Source organism: Sinocyclocheilus rhinocerous, unplaced genomic scaffold, assembly GCF_001515625.1.
Source record: "Sinocyclocheilus rhinocerous isolate Xijiao unplaced genomic scaffold, SAMN03320098_v1.1 scaffold313, whole genome shotgun sequence".
NCBI classification, from domain to species: Eukaryota; Metazoa; Chordata; class Actinopteri; order Cypriniformes; family Cyprinidae; genus Sinocyclocheilus; species Sinocyclocheilus rhinocerous.
Window position 1 is genome coordinate 553,504 of NW_015627539.1, and position 24,460 is coordinate 577,963.

Sequence of the window (24,460 nt, forward strand, 5' to 3'; positions counted from 1 at the left end):
GAAATTCTGGAATCTGAGGGTGCAAAAAAATTAAAATATTGAGAAAATCATCTTTAAAGTTGTTCAAATGAAGTCCTTAGCAATGCATATTACTAATCAAAAATTAAGTTTTAATATAATTACGGTAGGAAATTTACAAAATATCTTCATGGAACATGATCTTTACTTAATATCCTAATGATTTTTGGCATAAAAGAAAAATCGTTAATTTTGACCCATACGATGTATTGTTGGCTATTGCTCCAAATATACCCCAGCGACTTAAGACTGGTTTTGTGCTCCAGGATCACAAATATATAATTACAGTTGCTTTAAATGCACTGTGTGTAATAACATAAATGTTGCTCTTTCATTTACAGCACGTTGTCTTACCGGTGGTACGGCCAGAAGCGTACAGGGACAGGACGGCCTGGATGGCCACGTACATGGCGGGGACGTTGAAGGTCTCAAACATGATCTGGGTCATCTTCTCACGGTTAGCTTTGGGGTTCAGAGGGGCCTCGGTGAGCAGGGTTGGGTGCTCCTCAGGGGCCACACGGAGCTCGTTGTAGAAGGTGTGGTGCCAGATCTTCTCCATGTCGTCCCAGTTGGTGATGATGCCGTGCTCGATTGGGTACTTCAGGGTCAGGATACCTCTCTTGCTCTGAGCCTCGTCTCCAACGTAGGAGTCTTTCTGACCCATACCGACCATCACACCCTGAAGGGGAGCATTGAGTACAACATGATCAGAATAGCCCAAGGAAACCCCATACAATCATTCTCTTAATGACAAATACAAATCCAGTAAGGATCTCTGTATGTACCTGGTGACGTGGGCGGCCGACGATGGAAGGGAAGACAGCCCTGGGAGCATCATCGCCGGCGAAACCAGCCTTGACCAGGCCAGAGCCGTTGTCGCACACCAGAGCTGTAGTCTCGTCGTCGTCACACATCGTGATGGGTTCTACAAATAAAGTAAATGAGGACACTACAACCCCGACAACATCATCACTCAAACTGATAACCAAATTTGTTGAGAACTGACTGCGTTTTCCAAACCAAGCTAGCAAAATGTTTAGTTTACATTGAGAAACTGCATTAATGAATATTAGTCTTAAATGTATACAGTTAAGTGCTGCTTAATTATAGCATACTTACAGCGTTGGGGAGTAACTAGTTACATGTAGCTAAATTACGTAATTTAATTACAAAATAAATGTAATTGTAATCAGTTACAGTTACTGAGAAAAATGTGTAATTAAATTACAGTTATGAACTTTTTTTTAGATTAACTGTTTTTTTTCCAAGGCATTATTAGATGGCAGTGTTTCCTGTCATAGCTATGCAAAGATTTGATTTCAAAAACAGTATCATAGCTATTAAACTAGGCCATATCTTGTTATGAGTTTAAATCTGTATTTGCCTCAGAACGATCTTAAAAGAGGTGCTAAAGTCAGATTTTTTGGTGGCTGTGCTTTAAAATTCAATTATTATAATCTTAATTCAAGTGATGAGGGAATTTTCAAGCCTGACAGTAATCAGTGTTGAGCTCTATTGTAAGGTTAACCCTGCCTGGTTTACATGTTTGAATATGATTAAAACTTGAAAACATAAGAAATTTAGAAAAGTAATCAAAACGTAATCAAATGTAATCAGTTACATTAATAAAGTAGGCTAATTGAAATAGTTACACTACTTATTACACTTTAAATAAGGTAACTTGTAATAAAAGTAACCTTTAACACTACTAAATAGCGCAGTGTAAACTGAATGAAAATATGTGAGAAAACAGTTAATTTTTTTTTGTCAAATACGATTTGAATTTCTATTTGCACGAATATGATACAATAATCGTAAACATATGCTAAATTAATTGCATACTGCAACATAATTAGCCTACAATTGCAGGTTTAAATAGTTAAAGATCACTTTAAATGTTTTTTTTTTATGTACAGTTAAAATATACAGAGAAAAGTTTCTATGATATTAGTGCAATAGCCTAAGTGAATAAAAAAGTTACGACTTTATTTTAAAAGTCAGTCAAAAGCGAAACCGCTGTAAAATGATTAGCGTCAAATCCTTCCATTCACATCGTAAAGTTTCCAATTCTGAATTGCTGTTCTAATCAGTTACATTAATAAAGTAGGCTAATTGAAATAGTTACACTACTTATTACACTTTAAATAAGGTAACTTCTTGTAATAAAAGTAACCTTTAACACTACTAAATAGCGCAGTGTAAACTGAATGAAAATATGTGAGAACAGTTAATTTTTTTTTGTCAAATACGATTTGAATTTCTATTTGCACGAATATGATACAATAATCGTAAACATATGCTAAATTAATTGCATACTGCAACATAATTAGCCTACAATTGCAGGTTTAAATAGTTAAAGATCACTTTAAATGTTTTTTTTTTATGTACAGTTAAAATATACAGAGAAAAGTTTCTATGATATTAGTGCAATAGCCTAAGTGAATAAAAAAGTTACGACTTTATTTTAAAAGTCAGTCAAAAGCGAAACCGCTGTAAAATGATTAGCGTCAAATCCTTCCATTCACATCGTAAAGTTTCCAATTCTGAATTGCTGTTCTTATAGTTTGCTTACCTGTGTGCTGTTTGTGCTCAGAGTCGCAAGTCAAACTGAAGTGCCTGCTACACGATGACCCGCGCACGGACCATCTTATATACACCCGTCCTCTGCTTTCCTGCTCTGCGGACAGCCATTAAGGAATGTCCATGCATTCAAATTGAATTCTTCCCGATCCTCGTCCATATTTGGGTGTCGGTGGGTCGAGAGGAGGGGCTCCATATATGGCGCTCCAGACCCCAAACCACAGCGGGCGGGCGGGCGCAAGGCCACCGTAGGAGTGGACTCAGAGGCCAACACTGGGCGTTTGTGGACTAGATCTCAATATAAGGGCATGGCAGTGGTGGGTTATGATCGTTTATCATTAGCTACATTTCACCAATGCTCAAATGAAAATGTCAATGAATTCGACATACACATTGGATGTAATACAAGTTGCTTTAGATAAAAATATTTGCCAAATATATAAATGTAAATAGCTTATTTTTCTGTGGTTGTACAATGGACCACAAAACCAATCATAAAGGTCAAATTTTTTGAAATTGAGATTTATACATCACCTGAAAGCTGAATAAATAATCTTTCCATTGATGTATGGTTTGTTAGGATAGGACAATATTTGTCTGAGATACAACTATTTGCAAATCTGGAGTCTGAGGGTGCAAAAAAATAAAAAATCAAAATAGTGAGAAAAACGCCTTTAAAGATGTCCAAATGAAGTCCTTAGCAATGCATATTATTAACCAAAAATTAAGCTTTGATATATTTACGGTAGGACATTTACAAAATATCTTCATGGAACATGATCTTTACTTAATATCCTAAGGATTTTTGGCATAAAAGAAAAATCTATAATTTTGATCTTTACTTAATATCCTAAGGTTTTTTGGCATAGAAGAAAAATCTATAATTTTGACCCATAAAATGTATTGTTGGCTATTGCTACAAATATACCCGCGCTACTTATGACTGCTTTTGTGCTCCAGCATCACATTGAGATATTATAGACTAATTTAAACGATGACAGCGAAATCAGGAGTTATTAAAAATGTAAATTTTTGCAGTGTATTAAATCAGGCACAATTAGATAAATTGGGCCATTTTTTGAAAGTCAGTTGCACTGGCAAAAAGTGGCTTAGTTTGCATGAACTGACCAATGTAAAGCCTATAAACATGGCATTTCTGAAATAAATGAGGGATTTAGTCAGTCTGTGGCACTGGGATAACTGTTCTTTTCAACTTCTTCCTTTCCCATAGAAAGCCACTGGATGAAGGGGAGAAGCTTGGAAAATCTCCTACTTGAGCCTGACGTCTATAACTGAACAATGCAGTCACCATATTAAGCCCTTAAAATATACTATCATCATCAAAAGAAAGCTGGCAATGTATTTTCTTCAGCTTGTTCATCAGCGTAAAGAAGTGTTGTTAAATCATGGTTTAAGTATCACCAATGACCAATATTATCAAAATAGACACTAAGCAACCCTCTCTGCCTTTCTGAGAACAGGAACAGGATATTATAATGAGGTTTTACCTTCTTTTATTTGGAGATGTATATTAAATTAGACAGTCATTAGATGACCATTAGACAAGCATGACCCTATGGGCGTCTCGGTGAAGTTTGATGCCAAGCCTAATGCCACATCATAAACAAGTGAGTATCATATTTCCTCCTCTAGTTCCAGACAGTTTATCTAGAGTCCTTAGGGATTCCAGAGGCTCCCACCCCATATAGGGTGTCAGAGAACCCCCGTAAAGTGCAGCTTATTTACTGCAGACGCCACTAATTTTACCCTCTCTTCCCTATTTTTAGGAGCTCAGGGGAGAAATTTGCTTCTCCATCAGTTCAGCTGCTCTTCTCACACCAGCTGCTGGAGGATGAAGACGAGATGAGTGAAAGAAAACAACAAGACGTTCTCAAATAAAGCCTTGCCCAATTTGGACACTTAAGAATGTCTGTATTACAGCATTACACTCTTAAAAATAAAGGCGCTTAAAAGGTTCTTCACAGCGATGCCATAGAAGAACCATGTTTGGGTCCACAAAGAACCATTCAGTCAAAGGTTCTTTAAAAAACCATATCTTTCTTACCTTTTTATAATCTGAAGAACCTTCTTTCAACACAAAGAAGCTTTTGTGAAACAGAAAGGTTCTTCAGATGTTAATGGTTCTTTATGGAACCATTTAGACAAAAAGGTTCTTCTATGGCATCGTGAAGCACCTTTATTTTTAAGAGTGTAGATATCTAACCAATTGGCATCTGCAAGCAAACGCAGGCAAAACTTTTCTGAAACATTTGTGCATGATTTTAGATTTGATAAACTAGTGTTGGTGATGCATGAAGTCAGCTGAACAGTCCATTAATGACAAACACAAATGAGCTTCATTTTGAATGTTATATCAATAGTTTTATCTTTTTTGTGAAATGTCTTGTGCATGTGCTTATATAAAATGGTCACTTTAATGCAACTTTGTGCCAGCTCAAAATTCAATATAAAATTCAATATATTTTGCATAAAATCCACTTATTTGGCCTACTCTGACCCTCCTCAGCCCCTAATATCAAAGCATACAGTTGTAATTACTGAATAAAATGCATTTATGCCACTTCAGAAGCGCTTTTGCGTCACCTTTGCAGAGTAAATTTGGTAAATCTAATGCAATGACATTCAGACATCTTAGAGTGTGGCCTAACAATCCAAATACTTTTGGGTTCACCATTAAGAAAACACCATAAAACCCAAGCTAACATCTCCATTTGGTGAGCACTATTTGGCTTTGTTATTCTTTCTATCTTTGTCTTGCAGCAGAAGAAAAGCATTAAGAACTGTCTGCCATCAATTACAGAAATACAGTTTATTCAGAAAATTCTGGATAATGGATCATGTAATTATTATTATTTTTCTGAAACAAAGTTGGAATATTAACAAGGAAACAATAAGTAGAAACAGGAAGTAATGTCATATGTGAGCTTTCAGGTAGTGCTCATAGTTGGCTCGCAGGAGGAACTCAAAGTATGTCTTTGATTTGAGACTCTCCAGCTCATCTTCCTGCAGAAGATCCTTCACGTCAGGCAGGTACGACTGCAGAGAAACACCTGTGGCCACAAAACACACTCTGACTGTATAGGCAGACTTTGCATTGTAATTCAATCCCTGTATGTCCTAAAGTAGGGTTGCCAATGCTTTGGATGTAAGATGCTATATTGCATACTTAATATCTGCTAAAAGCAAGTCTCAAATATGCCTAAACCACTTTGAAACCTCAAGACAAGCTTCTAGAACAACTGTGAGTGTTATTAGCAGAGTCACTGTACCTTCCTGAATGAGTTTCTGTAGGATCTTGACGAAAGTGCTGTCTCTGGCTGCTTCTAGAGGATCGTCATTATCATCAGACGATGCCCAACTGCAACCAATCCATCAGCCGGTCATTGCAAGACCATTATAGTCAAGTAAAACGAAACCTCAACACTAATCTCATTGGAGTGAGTTTTGAGATGCTCACCTCTCCTTCCAGTCTTTCTTCAAGGCTTTACTGAAGATCTCCCGTTTTAGGGCATCAATATCAACCGCGTCCTCCTACAGGTGATGAATACACATCAGAAACATATGTGCTCAGAAAAGGCACTTGTTTTTAATGTAGTCTATTATTGACAGATACCTCCTCCAAGTACTCCAGCAGATCGAGAGCTTTCTTAAAGTCGTACTCGTTGGCTCCACGGTTCTCACTGCAGATGTACAGCTGGAGACGAGGAAAAGACAGACATAAAGTAAGAAAAATGAGGAGGAAGCGCATGAGCACAGTATTTTTGTGGTTTACTCACTTCAATGAGGTTACGAGGGCTCAGTAAAGGCATGCTGTCTGGGTTCAGCTGCTTCTCGTCCAGCAGCTGTTTAGGAAGAGTCTCCTGATGAAGCAGAAACCTCTCCTGCTCCACTATATCTGCACCAACACACATGGGAAAAACACCAGACGACAACGATTATATATCAGAAATATTTAGGGCTCGAGAGATTATTTGGGGAGGGAAATGCAGGTCCGATTCAAACCCATGTCGCCCGCATGAGCACCAGAGCTCAATGTGCTAATCACTAGGCCAGATAAACTGAGTATCAACTCTCATTATTCTCTGTGTCTACAGAAGAAAGATGCATCATTTGCTCCACGTTCTGTTGATGTACTAACACTAAAAATGCTTGTTGCAATATGACAAAAAGAGAACTCCCTTTTATATGGACTAAAACAGAATTTTAGACAAATCAAAGAGTCAATATGTCTTCCAAACACATGCGAAGGCACACGACTGACCGCTGAGCTGTCTGCGGTGCACGGCTTCAGGCATGTCTGACGCCAGAGCTGTGAGTTTGCTGAGGGCCAGCAGGGTTTTCTTCTTGCTGAAGTACCGAGTCTCCGTGTTGGCCTGACTGTACAGGGTACGATGGGCCTGTCGTGAAGAAAACAAAGTATTTAGAACACTACAAGTGACAGTAACCATGTGGTGTGCACTTTAGTGTATAAAAAACAAATAAAAATGTAATATGTATTTATTTTATTCCGTTATTCTCCTACTCGCTGATAGTCCTCCACATGTATGTCATGCAGCCAGCTGAGGTGATCGTGAGCCTGCAGGAAGCTGGCCAGCTGCTGGTGTGTTGCTATTGGCTGAGACAGCAGCTTCCCTCTCTTGCCTTTCTCCATGTACCAGCGGAACAGGAAGTCAGCGAAGTTCTACAGGAAACAGGGAGGGCTGCGAGTAAATGCATTTGGCACAGGCACCGTAAAACAACTGTGATTTCAGTATATTTTTCTTGGAACTGCACTGCAAGAATTTCAAAGTGTCCGTGTGCAATACTCTTTCATTAAACAAAAGACAGTTCTACAAATATTGAAATATTCTCAACTGGCCAAAAGCTACTTCAAACTACACAATCCAGAAGCATCTGTTGATAATACAGTAGCGGTTAAAAGTTTGGGATCGATGTTTGTGAAAGAAGCCTCTTATGCTCTTCATGGCTGCCTTTATTTGATCAAAATGAACAAAAAACGTTAAAAATTGTGAAATATTATATACAATTTAAAATAACTGTTTTCTATTTGAACATATCTTAAACTGTAATTTATTCCACTGATGATAAAGCTGAATTTTCAGCATCATTACTTCAGTGTTCAGTGTCACGGCCATTTCACATTGAGCGCGAGGTGAATCGCCGACGAACGTTGCTTTCACACCGAGCGCGAAACGATTAATCGCCTTGTGCTAATTCACGCCTGCACGCTAGGTGGCGCCGACCAGCAATGCATTTTTCCTCATGTAGCCTATGCATCTCGTATATATGGATTTAACATCGTCCACTGCTCAATATGCAGCATTAAATTAAGATAAATAACTTTTGGTTCATCAGAAACACAAACTATCCATAATGCTTACAAAATATAATTAGAGGTACAATTAGCATCAAGCTACATTTCAAAATGTATGTAATTAATGTTTTTGCTCAAACCCCACTTTAAACCATCATCGAGTGCTTGTAATAACTTCTGATTGATCTAAAATGGATTTTGATTCTATAATAGGCAGACATGCATTCTTTGTATGTTATAATGGACTGAATGCTACCTGCTTGTCATTTGTCATAAACATCCAATTGGCTCGCAGGAGGAACTCAAAGTACGGTTTTGATTTGAGACTCTCCAGCTCGTCTTCCTGCAGAAGATCCTTCACGTCAGGCAGGTACGACTGCAGAGAAACACCTGTGTGCACAAACACAAAACACACTCTGGCTGAATATGCAGATTTTGCATTGTAACTACATGTCCTGAAGTAGGGTTGTCCAAGCTTTGGATGTAAGATACCATATTGTATACTTCATACCTGCTAAAATCAAGTCTCAAATAAGCCCTAAACTACTTTGAAACCTCAAGACAAACTTCTAGAACAACTGTGAGTGTGTGATTAGCAGAAAAGAGAGTCACCGCACCTTCCTGGATGAGTTTCTGTAGGATCTTGACGAAAGTGCTGTCTCTGGCTGCTTCTAGAGGATCGTCATTATCATCAGACGATGCCCAACTGCAACCAATCCATCAGCCGGTCATTGCAAGACCATTATAGTCGAGTAAAACGAAACCTCAACACTAATCTCATTGGAGTGAGTTTTGAGATGCTCACCTCTCCTTCCAGTCTTTCTTCAAGGCTTTACTGAAGATCTCCCGTTTTAGGGCATCAATATCAACCGCGTCCTCCTACAGGTGATGAATACACATCAGAAACATATGTGCTCAGAAAAGGCACTTGTTTTTAATGTAGTCTATTATTGACAGATACCTCCTCCAAGTACTCCAGCAGATCGAGAGCTTTCTTGAAGTCGTACTCGTTGGCTCCACGGTTCTCATCGCAGATGTACAGCTGGACACAAGGAAAAGAGAGACAAGGCAAGAGAAATGAGGATGAAGAAGTCTGAAGGAATTAAAAACGGCTGCCAAATGCACGTGACCGCAGTATTTTTGTAGTTTACTCACATTAATGAGGTTACGAGGGCTCAGTAGAGGCATGCTGTCTGGGTTCAGCTGCTTCTCGTCCAGCAGCTGTTTAGGAAGAGTCTCCTGATGAAGCAGAAACCTCTCCTGCTCCACTATATCTACACCAACACACACCGGACAACAGCAATTATGTTTCAGAGATTTCACATGGCATAAACTGATCAAATATTTAGGGGCTCAAGAGTTTATTTGGGGAGGAAGAGAGGGAAATGCAGGTCAGATTTGAACCCATGTCGCTTGCATGAGCACCACAGGTTAATGTGATATTCACTAGGCCTGACAAATTGAGCATAAACTCACATTATTCTCCGTGTCTACACAATGATAAAATACATAAAGCATGCATCATTTGCTCCTTCTGTTGATGATGAATTGTCTAAAAATGCTTGGTGGGACATAGAGAAAAAGTAAGAAAATAATAAAAATATGAAATCCATTTTATATGGACTAAAACAGATTTTAAGACTGACGGTTTATGACTGACCGTTGAGCTGTCTGCGGTGCACGGCTTCAGGCATGTCTGACGCCAGAGCTGTGAGTTTGCTGAGGGCCAGCAGGGTTTTCTTCTTGCTGAAGTACCGAGTCTCCGTGTTGGCCTGACTGTACAGGGTACGATGGGCCTGTCGTGAAGAGAACAAAGCATTTATAACACTACAAGTGTCGGTAACCTCGTGGTGTGCACTTTAGCGTATATATATAAAAAAATACAAATTAAATATGTATTTATTTTATTCCTTTTTTTTCTTCTCTTACTCTCTGATAGTCTTGCACATGTATGTCATGCAGCCAGCTGAGGTGATCGTGAGCCTGCAGGAAACTGGCCAGCTGCTGGTGCGTTGCTATTGGCTGAGACAGCAGCTTCCCTCTCTTGCCTTTCTCCATGTACCAGCGGAACAGGAAGTCAGCGAAGTTCTACAGGAAACAGGGAGGGCTGCGAGTAAATGCATTTGGCACAGGCACCGTAAAACAACTGTGATTTCAGTATATTTTTCTTGGAACTGCACTGCAAGAATTTCAAAGTGTCCGTGTGCAATACTCTTTAATTAAACAAAAGACAGTTCTACAAATATTGAAATATTCTCAACTGGCCAAAAGCTACTTCAAACTACACAATCCAGAAGCATCTGTTGATAATACAGTAGCGGTTAAAAGTTTGGGATCGATGTTTGTGAAAGAAGCCTCTTATGCTCTTCATGGCTGCCTTTATTTGATCAAAATGAACAAAAAACGTTAAAAATTGTGAAATATTATATACAATTTAAAATAACTGTTTTCTATTTGAACATATCTTAAACTGTAATTTATTCCACTGATGATAAAGCTGAATTTTCAGCATCATTACTTCAGTGTTCAGTGTCACGGCCATTTCACATTGAGCGCGAGGTGAATCGCCGACGAACGTTGCTTTCACACCGAGCGCGAAACGATTAATCGCCTTGTGCTAATTCACGCCTGCACGCTAGGTGGCGCCGACCAGCAATGCATTTTTCCTCATGTAGCCTATGCATCTCGTATATATGGATTTAACATCGTCCACTGCTCAATATGCAGCATTAAATTAAGATAAATAACTTTTGGTTCATCAGAAACACAAACTATCCATAATGCTTACAAGAAAATATAATTAGAGGTACAATTACCATCAAGCTACATTTCAAAAGCTATGTAATTAATGTTTTTGCTCAAACCCCACTTTAAACCATCATCGAGTGCTTGTAATAACTTCTGATTGATCTAAAATGGATTTTGATTCTATAATAGGCAGACATGCATTCTTTGTATGTTATAATGGACTGAATGCTACCTGCTTGTCATTTGTCATAAACATCCCTTATTGTTATAAAAATACCATGAGCTGCATAAAGACATGTACAGAAAATAGAGATATATTTATATTTATACGATATATGTTCAGACGCCAACGACAACATCATCTCGACATCCATATTCTCTGTATGTTGGTTGAAAGTCCTCTACTTTGGTGTTTTTACGCTCGTGCTCAATACAGTCTTCTGAGCTTTTAGCACCACCGCGTCAATCTTTTGGGTAACAGCAGTTGCTCTGGCCATGTGATGTAATGCTCAAATCTTACTGGACAGCCCGTGTTTTCACTAGTGTTGGGCTATATGGTTATTTTTCATATCGCCAGCCTGTGAGATCGCGATACACGATATTATCGTGCATGGGTGGGTGGGGCAAGAGAGAGACTCTCTTTACTTGTCATAGGCTATTACATAACTATTTGGTGTTTTAAACCGCGTGCGAGAGAGTAAAGCCTCTGTTGCGTGGAAGCACCACTAATCTAAATAATATACTTTTAAACATACTGATAAACTAACATGTTAAATATAAAAATATTTAAAACAGATAGCTCATATATATTCGGATACAACAGTCATACAATCGCTGAATAATAATAATAATAGTAATTTAATACATGAATAGGAGAATGAGCCTAATATCGTCTTGACTATCGACAAAGACATCTGCTATCGTCGATATCTCTGACTATCGTCTATCGGCACAACCCTAGTTTTCGCTTTGCGAAACTGAAAAGATTTGCCGAACTGGTTCGAAAAAAAATATTCGCATTTTTGGTGCACGAATGTTCGTGGTCTATGCATCCATAGGAATCTGTTGTTTTATTCCAGTGCCTCACTGTGTCCGATATTCGTTTCGCTTTTTCGCGCTCAGTGTGGAAAGGCCTTCACATGATCCTTCAGAAATCATTCTAACATGCTGATTTACTGCTCAAAAAATTTCTGATTATTGCCAATGTTGAAAACAGTTGTGCTGCTTCATGTGTATATGGTTTGTGTTGACATTTCAGAGTTGTTGGGCCGGTGGGTTTGTTACCTGATCAGCGAATTTGACCATGTACTGCTGTAGTCGACTCTGGTTATCCGTCCGCTCACACAACTGCACCAATATGTCAAAGTCACAGTATTTCTCCGCCAGCGCCGCAACCCACTGATATCCTTCAGAAATCATTCTAACATGCTGATTTACTGCTCAAAAAATTTCTGATTATTACCAATGTTGAAAACAGTTGTGCTGCTTCACGTGTATATGGTTTGTGTTGACATTTCAGAGTTGTTGGGCCGGTGGGTTTGTTACCTGATCAGCGAATTTGACCATGTACTGCTGTAGTCGACTCTGGTTATCCGTCCGCTCACACAACTGCACCAATATGTCAAAGTCACAGTATTTCTCCGCCAGCGCCGCAACCCACTGATGCTGACCCAACTCCACTGCCACAGTCACAGACAACACAAATATGTTAAGCACATAATCTGCTCCGAATTGCAGCTTATTCTGGCCACACAGACAGGAAGAGACACAAAAGTGAGCAATCACAACACCAATGTAAGCTCACAGAGAGGCGCGAGCAGCTCCGAGCGTTTCTGCATGTACTCGTTCTCCAGCATGACGTAGCGCTCCTGTTGTCCGGCGCGGCGGAGAGATGTCAGCTGAGCCACGTAACCGCTCAACAGAGAGTCCAACAGCGCCACCAGCTGCTCGCTCAGTGCGGCGCGCAACTCTACGTCTGCGTGCGGATACGCCGCGTGCAGGATCAGCCCGTGCTGCCGCGTGATGACGGTCCGGACTCCACCCGCTCCTCCTGAGGCTGAGAGGAAGAAACTATGACGCTCATACTGGTGGAGACCTGCTCTTGTGTTTACAGTAGGGATGCAACGATTCACTCAACTCACGATTCGATTCACGATTCGATTTTCTCAAGATTTTTTATAACAAAATGAGATCGAAGACATTATACAGTAAATTAAAATGTGTCCTTTTATTAGGCTATTGCTGCACGTTTCTTTGTGAAATTGACATATAACAAAACTTAAATGAAATTTTAAAACAAACCTCAAATCAAATAAGCAAGTTACACAAATAAAAGAAATCTCTTCATATGAACAAACTAAGGCTTTGTCTGTGCTCTTTCCATTTAAAATGAGAGGAAACCACTGCATTTTAATCATGATCCAAACAAAGATGCAGCATACATGCAGCATGAACAGTCTTTAATCTAAATGAGATTGTATAATTTCGAAATTTGAAGCAAAAACAGAATGGTCTGACTTTAGTTTTGTGAAACTATACTACATAAAAACATCTGAACGAAACATCAGACGAGCTGAATGAGACTCTGACAGCAGGTGGCGCTTATGAACAGCAATGATACAGTGTTTCCTGGGTTACCGCTGTAAACAAAGCAGAGCTGCGCTTATGAACATTACTTTAATATGCATCGTTCAGAGGCAAGATGAAAAGAAAATACCACGTAAACTTTCTAAAGACAGTTAGTTCAGAGATAAATTCATATAAACTCCTACTCCAATTGTATCGTGATTTGTTTGGCCTCTCAGTCACATATTTTCAACCGGCTCGCGGTTCATCGTTGCATCCCTAGTTTATAGTGCTGTGGCGGTCAAAAAATAAACAGGTCCTGTCAGGAGTGTTTACCTGTCCATGGGATGTACTCTGGCTCCGGGCCGCAGTTCTCTGGCGCTCTGTACAGAGATGCTTTGGTCTCTCGGTACTGTGCTGCTGCTTGAAGCATATCCTTCAACACAAAACATGATGATTATTCAGCTCTCAATCTCGGAGACCAGGAAGATTATGTGTAAAATATTCTTTCGAGCCCCGTGAATTTAAAATTGAGGATTTGTGGCTTTAAGTCCATGTATATTAGCCTTAAGGACGTCAAGGTGGACACTGAAAGATTTGAGACAAAAAACATTTTACAAAATGTATTTTTGGGTCTGTAAAAATTAAGACGCATCTAAGATATTAATGAAATAGATTTAACATTGATTTTCTTATATTCATATAATATTAAAGTATTCATATAATATTATAGTTTTTAGCAAAAAGAAAAACACAAATAAGCATATTTAGTTTTGTAGGAAAACTATTTTAACAATTTGCTTTACAAATTCTAAAACTTATTAAATATCAATTTAAAAAGTAATTTTATATTAAATACATTTTAAAAATTAATTTTATATTAAATATTAAATTATCAGTGTTGTAAACACTGCTGCTTAATACTTTTTTTTTTCAGGATTGATTTAATTTAATTATTTAAAAGTATTATTTTAATAGAAATCTCTTGTAACATTATACATGTCTTTTCTGAAGGATCATGTGACATTGAAGACTGGAGTAATGATGCTGAAAATTCAGCTTTGCATCACAGGAATAAACTACATTTTACAATATATTCAAATAGAAAACAGTTCTTTTGAATTGTAATACTATTTCACAATATTACTGATTTTAATGTATTTTTGAGCACATAAATGCAGTCTTGGTGAGCAGAAGAGACTTTCTTCAGAAACATTTAAAAATCATAATGTTTCCAAACTTTTGACAAGTACTGTATATTTCACAAAAATTCTCTCTTTATGGGATAAAAATGACAAGTACCTAGATATGTTCAACCTGGCCCACTGATTCAAGATTATCTGAATGCAGGAATTAATAAGTTAGAAAAACTGCTGTGCACCTTGACAATGTCATTGACGTTGAGCACCACCTCGGCCCACCTGGCGGCATCCGAATGCTCTTTTAAAGCTTTTTCCTCCTCATCCAACAGACACTCAAAGATGGAGGAGATCTGAGACACCTGGAGACACAAACATGAGATAAAGCAGAGAAAAATACATATGTGACCCTGGAGCACAAAACCAGTCATAAGGGTAAATTGTACAAATCCACCGGGTCCACAATTAACATCTTTTACCTCTGGATTTACCATCTGAAGTTTAACTTTTAACTCATTTTTTTTACACTCCAAGTGACAACACATATGTGAAATATTCTCCACAATAAACCACAAAAACAAACAAAAAAAATCACAATGTGTCTGATTTTTTGTGACATAGCTGGCTCACGTATTCAGAAAAAAAGCTAAATAATTTTTAAAAAGATTACGCTACAAAAAAAGGGCAATAGTATTTATTAAATATGCTGCATTTTTTATGAGGAATTATATTTTAATTATTTATATTAAATACTTAATATTAAATAATACTAGTGCTGTCAAACGATTAATCGCATCCATAATAAAAGTTTTTGTTTACATAATATATGTGTGTACTGTGTATATTTATTATGTATATATAAATACAAACACATGCATGCATGTATTTAAGAAGAATATGTTATGTTTATATAATAAATATATTTATATATAACATAAAATATAAGAATATGAATATATAATAGGTTTGCCGCGATAGACGGTGTTGACGGTGATACCGATGTTAAGCCGCAACACCAGTTACGTCACTTGCCCACCGCGTCACCGACCCCCACCGTCGTTTTGATTTTTTATAGTAGGTTGTATTTTGTTGTTGCATCCAAGCAATTGACGCCGATTTTCCGCTAATTCGAAAGTGAAAGTAAAATGTGCACGGCGCTTTTAAGCTAAAAGCGAAGGCAAGCGAGGAAAAGAGGAAAATTCTAACGAACAATTGCTTTACTCCGAATTGCCGCTATTTTAAAGTGAAAATAAAATGGGCACACCGCTTTTACAAGCTATTTAAAAGCGATGGAAAGCAAGGAAAAGAGGGAATGCATCGCCCCCGCGGTGATACCGGTATTACCGGTGTTGTCACACGCCGATTAACCGGTGGGAAAATTTCCTCACCGTCACAACCCTAATATATAAATGTATATACATGTAAATATTTTCAAAATATATACTGTATGTGTATTTATATATATACATAATAAATATACACAGTACACATACATATATTATGTAAACAAAAACTTATTTTGGATGCAATTAATCGTTTGACAGCACTATATAATACATATAAATTAATTATGGAAAACAATTTATTTTTGTGTAAATATAATGTAAATATAATGTATTAATTACATAAATATAAACATGATTTATTAATAAAATACTTAATAAAAATAACAAAAAATACACTTTCATGGTTGGCAAGAAATTTTTGGACTGTTTCAATGAAGTTATAATTTATGGGGCAGAATGAAAGGTTTTCTCACCGTCAGGAACAGACTCGGCCCAGCGTGGGTCACATGCAGGGAAGTCATCCACCAGATCCAGGTCAATCTGGGTCACGATGGCATCCAGCTCTGCACCTCCCTCTCCGTCGCTGGGGAAGAGCTCGACCACCATGCTCTGAGTTCCTACCAGATCATGACTGCAGAGCAGAGCACAGCAGAGCATCTGTGAGCGGCAGTCACTGACTCAACACTCACAAACACAAGTGAAGAAAACTCACCGGCAGAACTGCAGGAACGCTTGCTTCAGCAGCTTAGTTCTGTCCTCCTGGGCCACCATGTCTATTTTAGGTGGTGTCTCTAATGGGGTACCCTGAAAAGATACTTCCTTGAATAAATTAACACATTATAAATGTATACATACATGCATATAAATTACATATATATTTACAAGAGACTAGTTCATGAATAGACAAAAATCTGCCAAACAATTCTAATTCTTTTAAATAATTACATTTTTAAATGTATTTCTAGTTATAGAAATATCTATTTTTACCTGAGACTAGCTAATTAATACACAATAAACTGAAATAATTAATAAAATACTTTAAATATAATAAACACTTTAAATTTATTATATTTTATATAATGGAGTGCCCTAAAAAAAAAAAAACTGATTTAGTCACTTAAATTAAAATATTATAAACTTATACATACATATAATTTACCAGAAACTAGTTCATGAATGCACAAAAATTCATAAAATATTTAAAATATAATAAATGTTTACATTTATAACATTTCAATTTATAATGAAGTGCCAGTACGTATAAATTATATATTTTTGCCAGATACTAGTTAATGAATCACAAAAAACTGCCAAACAATTCAAAATGACCTTTTTTAAATAATATTTATATTTTTAAATTTATAACATTATAAATTGTAATAAAGTGCCCTGAAAAGAAAACAAAATCCTGATTTCTAAATTCAAAATTATCTTTTGAAAAAATATAATATTTATATTTTAAAGTATAACGGAGTGCCCTGAAGAGATGAAAAATATTTTCTGATTTCTAGCTACTTGAACAAACACCATACAATGTAAATATATATAATTTAACATTAGGGCTGCACGATAAATCGCATGCGATATTTAACACGCATCTTGTCAGAAAGCCGGTTCTGTAATCAGCGGTAAATCTCCATCACGTGCGTGCTTTCACATTGAGCAGCATTAACTACACAGAGCCGTTGTTCACTGACGAGCTGCGCAAAACCACGTTCATATTCGCGGCTCTGTGTAGTGTTTCTGACAAGATGCGCATTAAATATCGCATGCGATTTATCGTGCAGCCCTATTTAACATATATAAAAATTATGTGTATAAAATATTATTAGGCCTCCTTTAAGTGAATTGGGTCCAGACCTCGGGTCCAGGTCCAGCCACTGAGGTGCAGAGCGAGTCCTCCATGGTCTCAGGCAGCAGGGAAGCACTTTCTCTCGCTAAAACAGCAACCAGCCCGCTGTTCTGAGAGAAAAACACCGGCAGACCGGCACACACCCCACCGCCTCGGATACGGTCACCTGCACAACAGGCAAAATAACAGAGATGAACTACAGGAGGAAGACCAGCCACTTCATTTGTCTTCTCAGTCCGAGGGCTGCACCTGGAGAGCTGAAGGAGATCTTCTCCTCGGCGAGTCCTCCGCGTCCAGCTCCAGTGCTGCAGGTGAACACCAGCTCCTCATTATAGAGGTACGCCGCTGGACTCCACGGATCAGGCAACACCAAACGCGTCTTCTGCAGCTCCTCCTCACTCTGACGCACAAAACCAGAGCTCAGCTCATTCAGTTCACAATCCAGGAAGAGATTCAGATCATTTGAACGCTGTACCTGGAAGGGTGGGTTGTATTTGGTGACCTCCACAGTGAGCAGGTCTGAGGACGGCGCTGTGCTTTCTGCAAGAGTGACCAGGCAGAAATACGTCACACATGGAGTGTTGCCCGGATGCCACGCCGCTGCCAACACCACCAGCCCCGCTCTGAAGAGACACACAACATGTCACTGCATAATACTGCCAATCCTGCATGTGCTGTCTGTGCATTACAGATTAATCTGATGATTATTCGGTTTCATATTCAAAAGACTCACTTGCTGTACTGCATGTCCAGATAAGAGACATTCACTCCTTTCTTGATCTCAGAGTAGTTACTTTCTGAGTCCTATAAGACAAGTCAAGGATATTACATAAGCACACATCTATATATGACATATTAAGAAATTAATACTTTTATTCAGCAAAGATGAATTCAATTGATCAAAAGTGCCAGTGAAGACATTTATTATGTAACAAAAGATTTCAAATCTGTTCCTTTGACTTTTCTATCTGGCAAAAATCTTGAAAATAATAATGTATTATAGTTTCCACAAAAATATTATTCATCACAACTGTTTTCAACACTGATAATAATTAGAAAAAAGTCAGCATATTAGAGTGATTTCTGAAGGTTCATGTGACACTAAAGACTGGAGTAATGATGCTGAAAATTCAGCTTTGATCACAGAAATAAATTATATATACATAGATGAAATTCAAATAGAAAATGTTACTGTTTTTACTGTATTTTTGATCAAATAAATGCAGCCCTGGTGATAATAAGAGATTAAATAAAAAAATTAACTATTTTGAGCACTAAAACAAAGTACAAAATATAAAAGCTGTGTTGCTCGTTTCACATGCAAATAGGGCATTTGGGGCACAGCAGCAAAAAATATTTCTAAAAGTCCGAAAACGGGTAGAAAATGGGCATTAAAGAAAACAAACATGACCGTTTTTTCACAAAAACTTTACTATTATACACTACCAGTCAAATGTTTGGAATAATTCATATTTTAAGTTTTTTTTTCCTGCTAAACAAGGCTGCATTTATTTGATAAAAACAGTAAAAACTGTAATACTGTGAAATATTATATACAATTTAAAAATAACTGTTTTCTATATGATTATATTTTAAAATGTATTTTTCCCCCTTGCAATCAAAGCCGAATTTTCAGCATCATTACTCCAGTCTTCAGTGTCACATGATCCTTCAGAAATCACTCTAATATGCTGATTTGCTGCTCAAGAAACATTTCTGATTATTATCAATGTTGAAAACTGTTGTGCTGCTCGATATTTTTGTGGAAAGAAAACACAGACCCATTTAAGCAATCTGCTCTGGTTCTATGCCATGACCTGAATTTTTATATCAGATGTTCATAAGAGCATGTTAATTCTAGAAGCTTCCAAACAAAGGTTTCTGACCCAGATGGCGTTGGTGATGCTGTCTGTGATGCTCTGACTGGTGCTCCAGCTCAACACCTGCGTCTCACTGTTCTCATCCACCTCCCATTTACTGAGGCCACACGAGCTGAGAGAGTACAGACAGCCGGTCTCCTTCACCCAGAGCACACTGAACACCTGAGGAGCCAAACGTCCCGTCAGAGTCTGAACACATGATCTGCTTCCACCTCTAAACAACACACGGTACTGACCGTGAGGTCGGCCGGCTGGCCGCGGATGCCGAACAGGCTGGAAACCCTGCGTCCGATGCCAGACAGCATCCCCTGACCCTGCTGAACCGGTCTCTGGTGCAGTTTACCGGAGGAGTCCGGAGCGAGCCGGAGCAGGTGACCGCGGTACGATGACACGATGAAACTCCCGCCCTGAAACAGCAAGAGAAAACAGCTCATGGAAGAAGAGATTAGGGCTGGACGATATGGACAAAATTTCGGTCGATACGATATAATTCCAAAATAGATATGAACAATATTAAAAAAAAAAGTCTAAGAAAAACTGCTTTTAACTGATTGTCATTCTGTATTTTTGTGTTCTAATTTGGATTGTTGTGTTTGCTTGTGTTGTAAAGCGCTTTGAGAAAGTACCCTTTTAAAGGCACTATACAAAATACATTTATTATTATTAAGAACGCCCACAACTGATGTCTGTACCTACAAGCTCCTGAAAAATGAATTTGCCAAGTCTATGAAACCTCCTCCTATAAAACTAGGCCTATATAATATTTTAGAAATAATAATGGTACAAATAAATTAATGTTCACCTTTTATTTGTATTTAGCCTTCATGCAAACAAGAAATGTGAAATCACTGTCAAATAAGCATAAGACTCTCAGACTCACCTTATTATTGTAAATATTATCTCTAACTTTAAACTATAACATAGGCTGATTATTCTTATAGATTGAAACAAAAGTGCTGCAGCCTGGATAAAGAATATGAAAAGTGCTCAGAGTTGCTGCAGAAAACAGAAAAAAAAGAGTGAGCAACAACAAAAACACATTCCTGGAGACAGGTCTATTAAAAATGCAAATTGATTCTCTGCCAGCAGGAGGCGCTTTTGGAGCGGCAGAAACATGTTTCCCCGGTAACAGCTGTACACAAAGCAGCACTGCGCTCATGAATGCTACTTTATCAGATAAAATGAAAATGCCATCGAAACTTTTCTGAAGACAATTGGTTCCCTTCAAAGACACATTCTTAGTATCGACATGTAGCGCCGTTGCGCTTCGGGCGTCCTGTGATTGAGTCCCGGCTTGCGGACCTTTCCCGATCCCGTCTCCCCTCTCTCTCTCCAACTTCGATTCCTGTCTAACTACTGTCCTATCAAAAAAAAAAAAAAAAAAAAGGGCAAAAACGCCAAAAAAAAAAACTAAAAACACCCGTGCTGCGATTTTATTTTGAAATGTGTAGTGCTCATGTTTATTCAACGAAGTCAACCACCACAAATAAATCAATGTATGGGAAACACTGGTAATTTATATTGAAATATTGGAAATGTGTTTAAAACTCTTATCACCGTTATTGAAATAAAAAAATTATATCACGATATATATTGATACTGAAATGTGACCCTGGAGCACAAAAGCAGTCTTAAGTCGCTGGGGTATATTTGTAGCAATAGCCAACAATACATTGTATGGGTCAAAATTATTGATTTTTCTTTTATGCCAAAAATCATTAGGATATTAAGTAAAGATTATGTTCCATGAAAATATTCTCTTAATTTCCTACTGTAAATATATCAAAACTTAATTTTTGATTAGTAATATGCATTGCTAAGAACTTCATTTGGACAACTTTAAAGGCGATTTTCTCAATATTTTGATATTTTTTGCACCCTCAGATTCCAGATTTTCAAATAGTTGTATCTCAGCCAAATATTGTCCTATCCTAACAAATACTTATTCATTCAGCTTTCAGATGATGTATAAATCTCAATTTCGAAAAATTGACCCTTATGACTGGTTTTGTGGTCCAGGGTCACAATTATTGTCCAGCCCTAGAAGAGATATGAAAATAAAAGCTTCTGCACTCCTCGTTCTGCCTGATTGCACACCTTTACTGCTGCGACGTAGTTGCACACATGTCCGCCCAGATCCAGAGACGTCTCAGTGTAGGTCCCGTCATGAGCCAGACTGGGCCAAAACCGAGCCGAACCATCTGGAGACACGGCCAATGCACTGATAGCCTGTGAAAAACACATTTGCATTCATGTTTGCATCAGAAATCTCCACTGATAGTAATGTTCAGAGACGCATGACCTCACCTGAGTGGGTGCAGAATCGAGTGGACTGGAGGAAGTGATGGAGATGAGATCAGCGCTGTACGCAAACTCACTGGAGGGCAGCTGGAGGTCTTTACACACCGACAGCTGCAATAATGACAGCAAGAGCACAATGTTTGTACAGCAAAGTTTGGCAGCAAATTCAGCTCCAAGCAATTGTGCCTCTTTCTGACCTTTGCCACAGACGTCTGAGACACTTTCCAGATGATCAGTCGTTCTCCACAAACCATCCAGGCCCAGCCGGACGCCTCCACCTTCACAGAGATCTGATCATCCACTGCAAGAGACACAGCATCATATACTGAGAAACCTTCACACCAGTATATGCAGAGACTGGAAGAGACTACCCTCTAACTCTAGCATTCTCTATTCTAATTCTATTTTATCTATTTATTTTCTTTAAAAAAAAAATAAAAAATGTGTATATATATATATATGGATGTGTGTTGTGTGTGTGTGTGTGTGTGTACATATATATATATATGTTAGTGCTGTCAAACGATTAATCGCATCCAAAATAAAAGTGTTTGTTTGCATAATATGTGTGTGTTCTGTGTATATTTATTATGTATATATAAATACACACACATACAGTATATATTTAGAAAATATTTACATGCATTTAAATGTCTATATAATATATTTATATTCATATAATTTATATTATAAATAAATATATTTAATATATAAACAAAATTTTTCTGAAATATATACATGCATGTGTGTGTATTTATATATACATAATAGATATACACAGTACACACACATATATTATGCAAACAACATTTTTTTGGATGCGATTAATCGTTTGACAGCACTAATATATATATATATATATATATATAAACCTTGAAAATAATTGTTAACTTAAAGAAAATAAATATAACAAATTAAACATATTTTATTTCAACTATTTGCAAATTTGAATTTAGTTAGCTTGAAATGTAATTAACTAAAACTAAAATTTGTATCTAAATCGGTCCACAGAGATTGCTAGTGGCAAACCATTGTTATGACGTAACAGAGCCTTGCTTACTGCAATCAAAGGACTTTGGCAGTTTGATACAGATTCCAAATCACTTGTTGAAAACCAATGATTCACAGCGGTTTCAAAGCTTGAATGCTCCCATCACTGGTTTGAATGCATTAATGACGCCTACAAATGTCACCTAGGTAGACAGCTCACTAGGTTTTTAAAAACACAGCCTCTTGTAAAGTTAAAGACCCCAATCTTTACCGTCGGCCATGGTCAGCGCCTCCATGACTTTGACAGGCAGAGATGATCCGAAAGTCTGAACGTCAAAATTATATGACTCGACAGCTGCATGACTCTGAACCCGGGTGGGAGTGGATCTGGAGAAAGAATAGAGATACACAAATCAATTTAAAATAAAAAAAAGTGAGCAGAAACTGGTTATATTTAGTTCTTATTTAATTTACTTCTATAAGCTACCTTTTTTTCTTACAAAAAATGGCTTAAGATTTGTTTTAAAGACAACAACAAGTTTAGAGTTATTGTACATTTACAAAACGTAAAATAAATTCAGATACAATAATACGAAAATGAAATATATTACTTCATTCTTTTATAATTAATAGAACAAAATATATTTAATATAAAGAAAGAAATGTATGCAAATATATTACATGTAATTAAAGAAATTCTTTTATTAACTGCAAAATTAAAAAAAAACTTGACTGAACACAAAAGTACTGTGACTGTGATGGTATCAGATAGTAACGTTACTGATATGTAACATGGTACTGAAGTGAAGAATTATCATATTTATGTACCATGGTATTTATTTGATACACAAAAAACCAATACAGTGGTGTATGTTTAAAAAGCATAGTAGCATGGTAAATGTAGCGTCCCCTGTCTCTGCGTTTACTCTGTTGTACCTGGCTGTGACAGCGGAGCGGCGTGGAGAGAACAGCAGCCCGCTCTTCCGAGCGCCGGTCCTGGGCGCCTGTCTGCGGCCTGAGCTCGGTGTGCCGCGGGGAGTGAACATACTGTCGCGGCGGACTGTTTACAAGAGACAGAAGCGCATTCAGAAACGACGAGACGCGAGGAACTTCGGAAACCGTTTACCGCGCGCTCACTACCGTCAGGCGCACACAATGTGCGTCATTCGAATGCGCATGCGCTCATGCTGCTGATGCTGAAACAGCTTTCAAACTCTTATAACATTGAATGAACAGTGTGTTTAGCGATTAAAACTGATTCTAGGTCAGTGTTACAGAACTCTTCTTCGGGGGGGGGCTGTTTCTCTCAGTAGTTTATTGGGAAATGTAGTTTCACTTCAAGCTGTGCGTTTTTTTGTACTGTATTCACATTTAAATATGCTAATTAGTAAAATTTACATAATAACTCAAGCGTGTCTGCACCAAAATGTATCCAGCTCAATATTATATTAAATATAATTTCTCCTTTATTTCTATACCTTAAACTACAGCAAAAAACACTCTCCACTTATCAAGTTCCACTGACTTTAAAAATAAAAAGGATGCATTTAAAAATATATAATAATAAATAATACAAATAACACTTAAAATATTACTTGTCTTTTTATTTATGTATAAATGTTACTTTTATTTGTGTTTTTGTTTATTTTAGACATGCATATTTTATTAACTGGCGGGATGCGAATTTAAGGTAATTGCAAGGCAAATGTATATTAACAGTCTCATTAAATAAAAAGAAGTGCACCTTAAAATTATTAATTTAAAAA

General features: G+C 37.5%; 3 protein-coding genes across 3 annotated transcripts in view; all 3 read right to left on the bottom strand.

Moving 5' to 3' along the window:
• The window catches only part of LOC107729627 (actin, alpha skeletal muscle 2), a 3,135-nt gene extending 2,164 nt beyond the window's left edge, over positions 1-971 (bottom strand). The window contains exons 1-2 of the mRNA XM_016540269.1: positions 804-971; positions 373-697 (exon numbers count right to left, since the gene is read on the bottom strand). Of these exons, the coding sequence (XP_016395755.1) occupies positions 373-697; positions 804-932 (454 nt within the window). The 5' untranslated portion in view covers positions 933-971. The remainder of the gene's footprint in view (positions 1-372; positions 698-803) is intronic.
• A 4,442-nt stretch (positions 972-5,413) lies between these two features.
• Positions 5,414-7,415, bottom strand: LOC107729676 (nuclear pore complex protein Nup133-like). The gene is made up of 7 exons (XM_016540330.1): positions 7,142-7,415; positions 6,881-7,016; positions 6,396-6,514; positions 6,233-6,313; positions 6,077-6,150; positions 5,889-5,977; positions 5,414-5,669 (listed from the first exon to the last, which is right to left on the bottom strand). Exons 1-7 carry the CDS (start codon positions 7,268-7,270, stop codon positions 5,533-5,535), a joined length of 765 nt encoding a protein of 254 aa, XP_016395816.1. The 5' UTR covers positions 7,271-7,415; the 3' UTR covers positions 5,414-5,532.
• A 753-nt stretch (positions 7,416-8,168) lies between these two features.
• Positions 8,169-23,871, bottom strand: LOC107729904 (nuclear pore complex protein Nup133-like). Its single transcript, XM_016540643.1, has 25 exons — positions 23,631-23,871; positions 22,966-23,081; positions 21,902-22,005; positions 21,711-21,815; positions 21,501-21,632; positions 19,640-19,810; positions 19,410-19,565; positions 18,257-18,327; positions 17,999-18,146; positions 17,773-17,923; positions 17,532-17,689; positions 16,384-16,475; positions 16,145-16,302; positions 14,865-14,866; positions 14,628-14,795; positions 13,583-13,682; positions 12,486-12,737; positions 12,227-12,360; positions 9,863-10,021; positions 9,594-9,729; positions 9,089-9,207; positions 8,895-8,975; positions 8,739-8,812; positions 8,551-8,639; positions 8,169-8,323 (listed from the first exon to the last, which is right to left on the bottom strand). The coding sequence occupies exons 1-25, from the start codon at positions 23,738-23,740 to the stop codon at positions 8,169-8,171; spliced, it is 3,141 nt and encodes a 1,046-aa protein (XP_016396129.1). The 5' UTR covers positions 23,741-23,871.
• Positions 23,872-24,460: the final 589 nt, after the last annotated feature.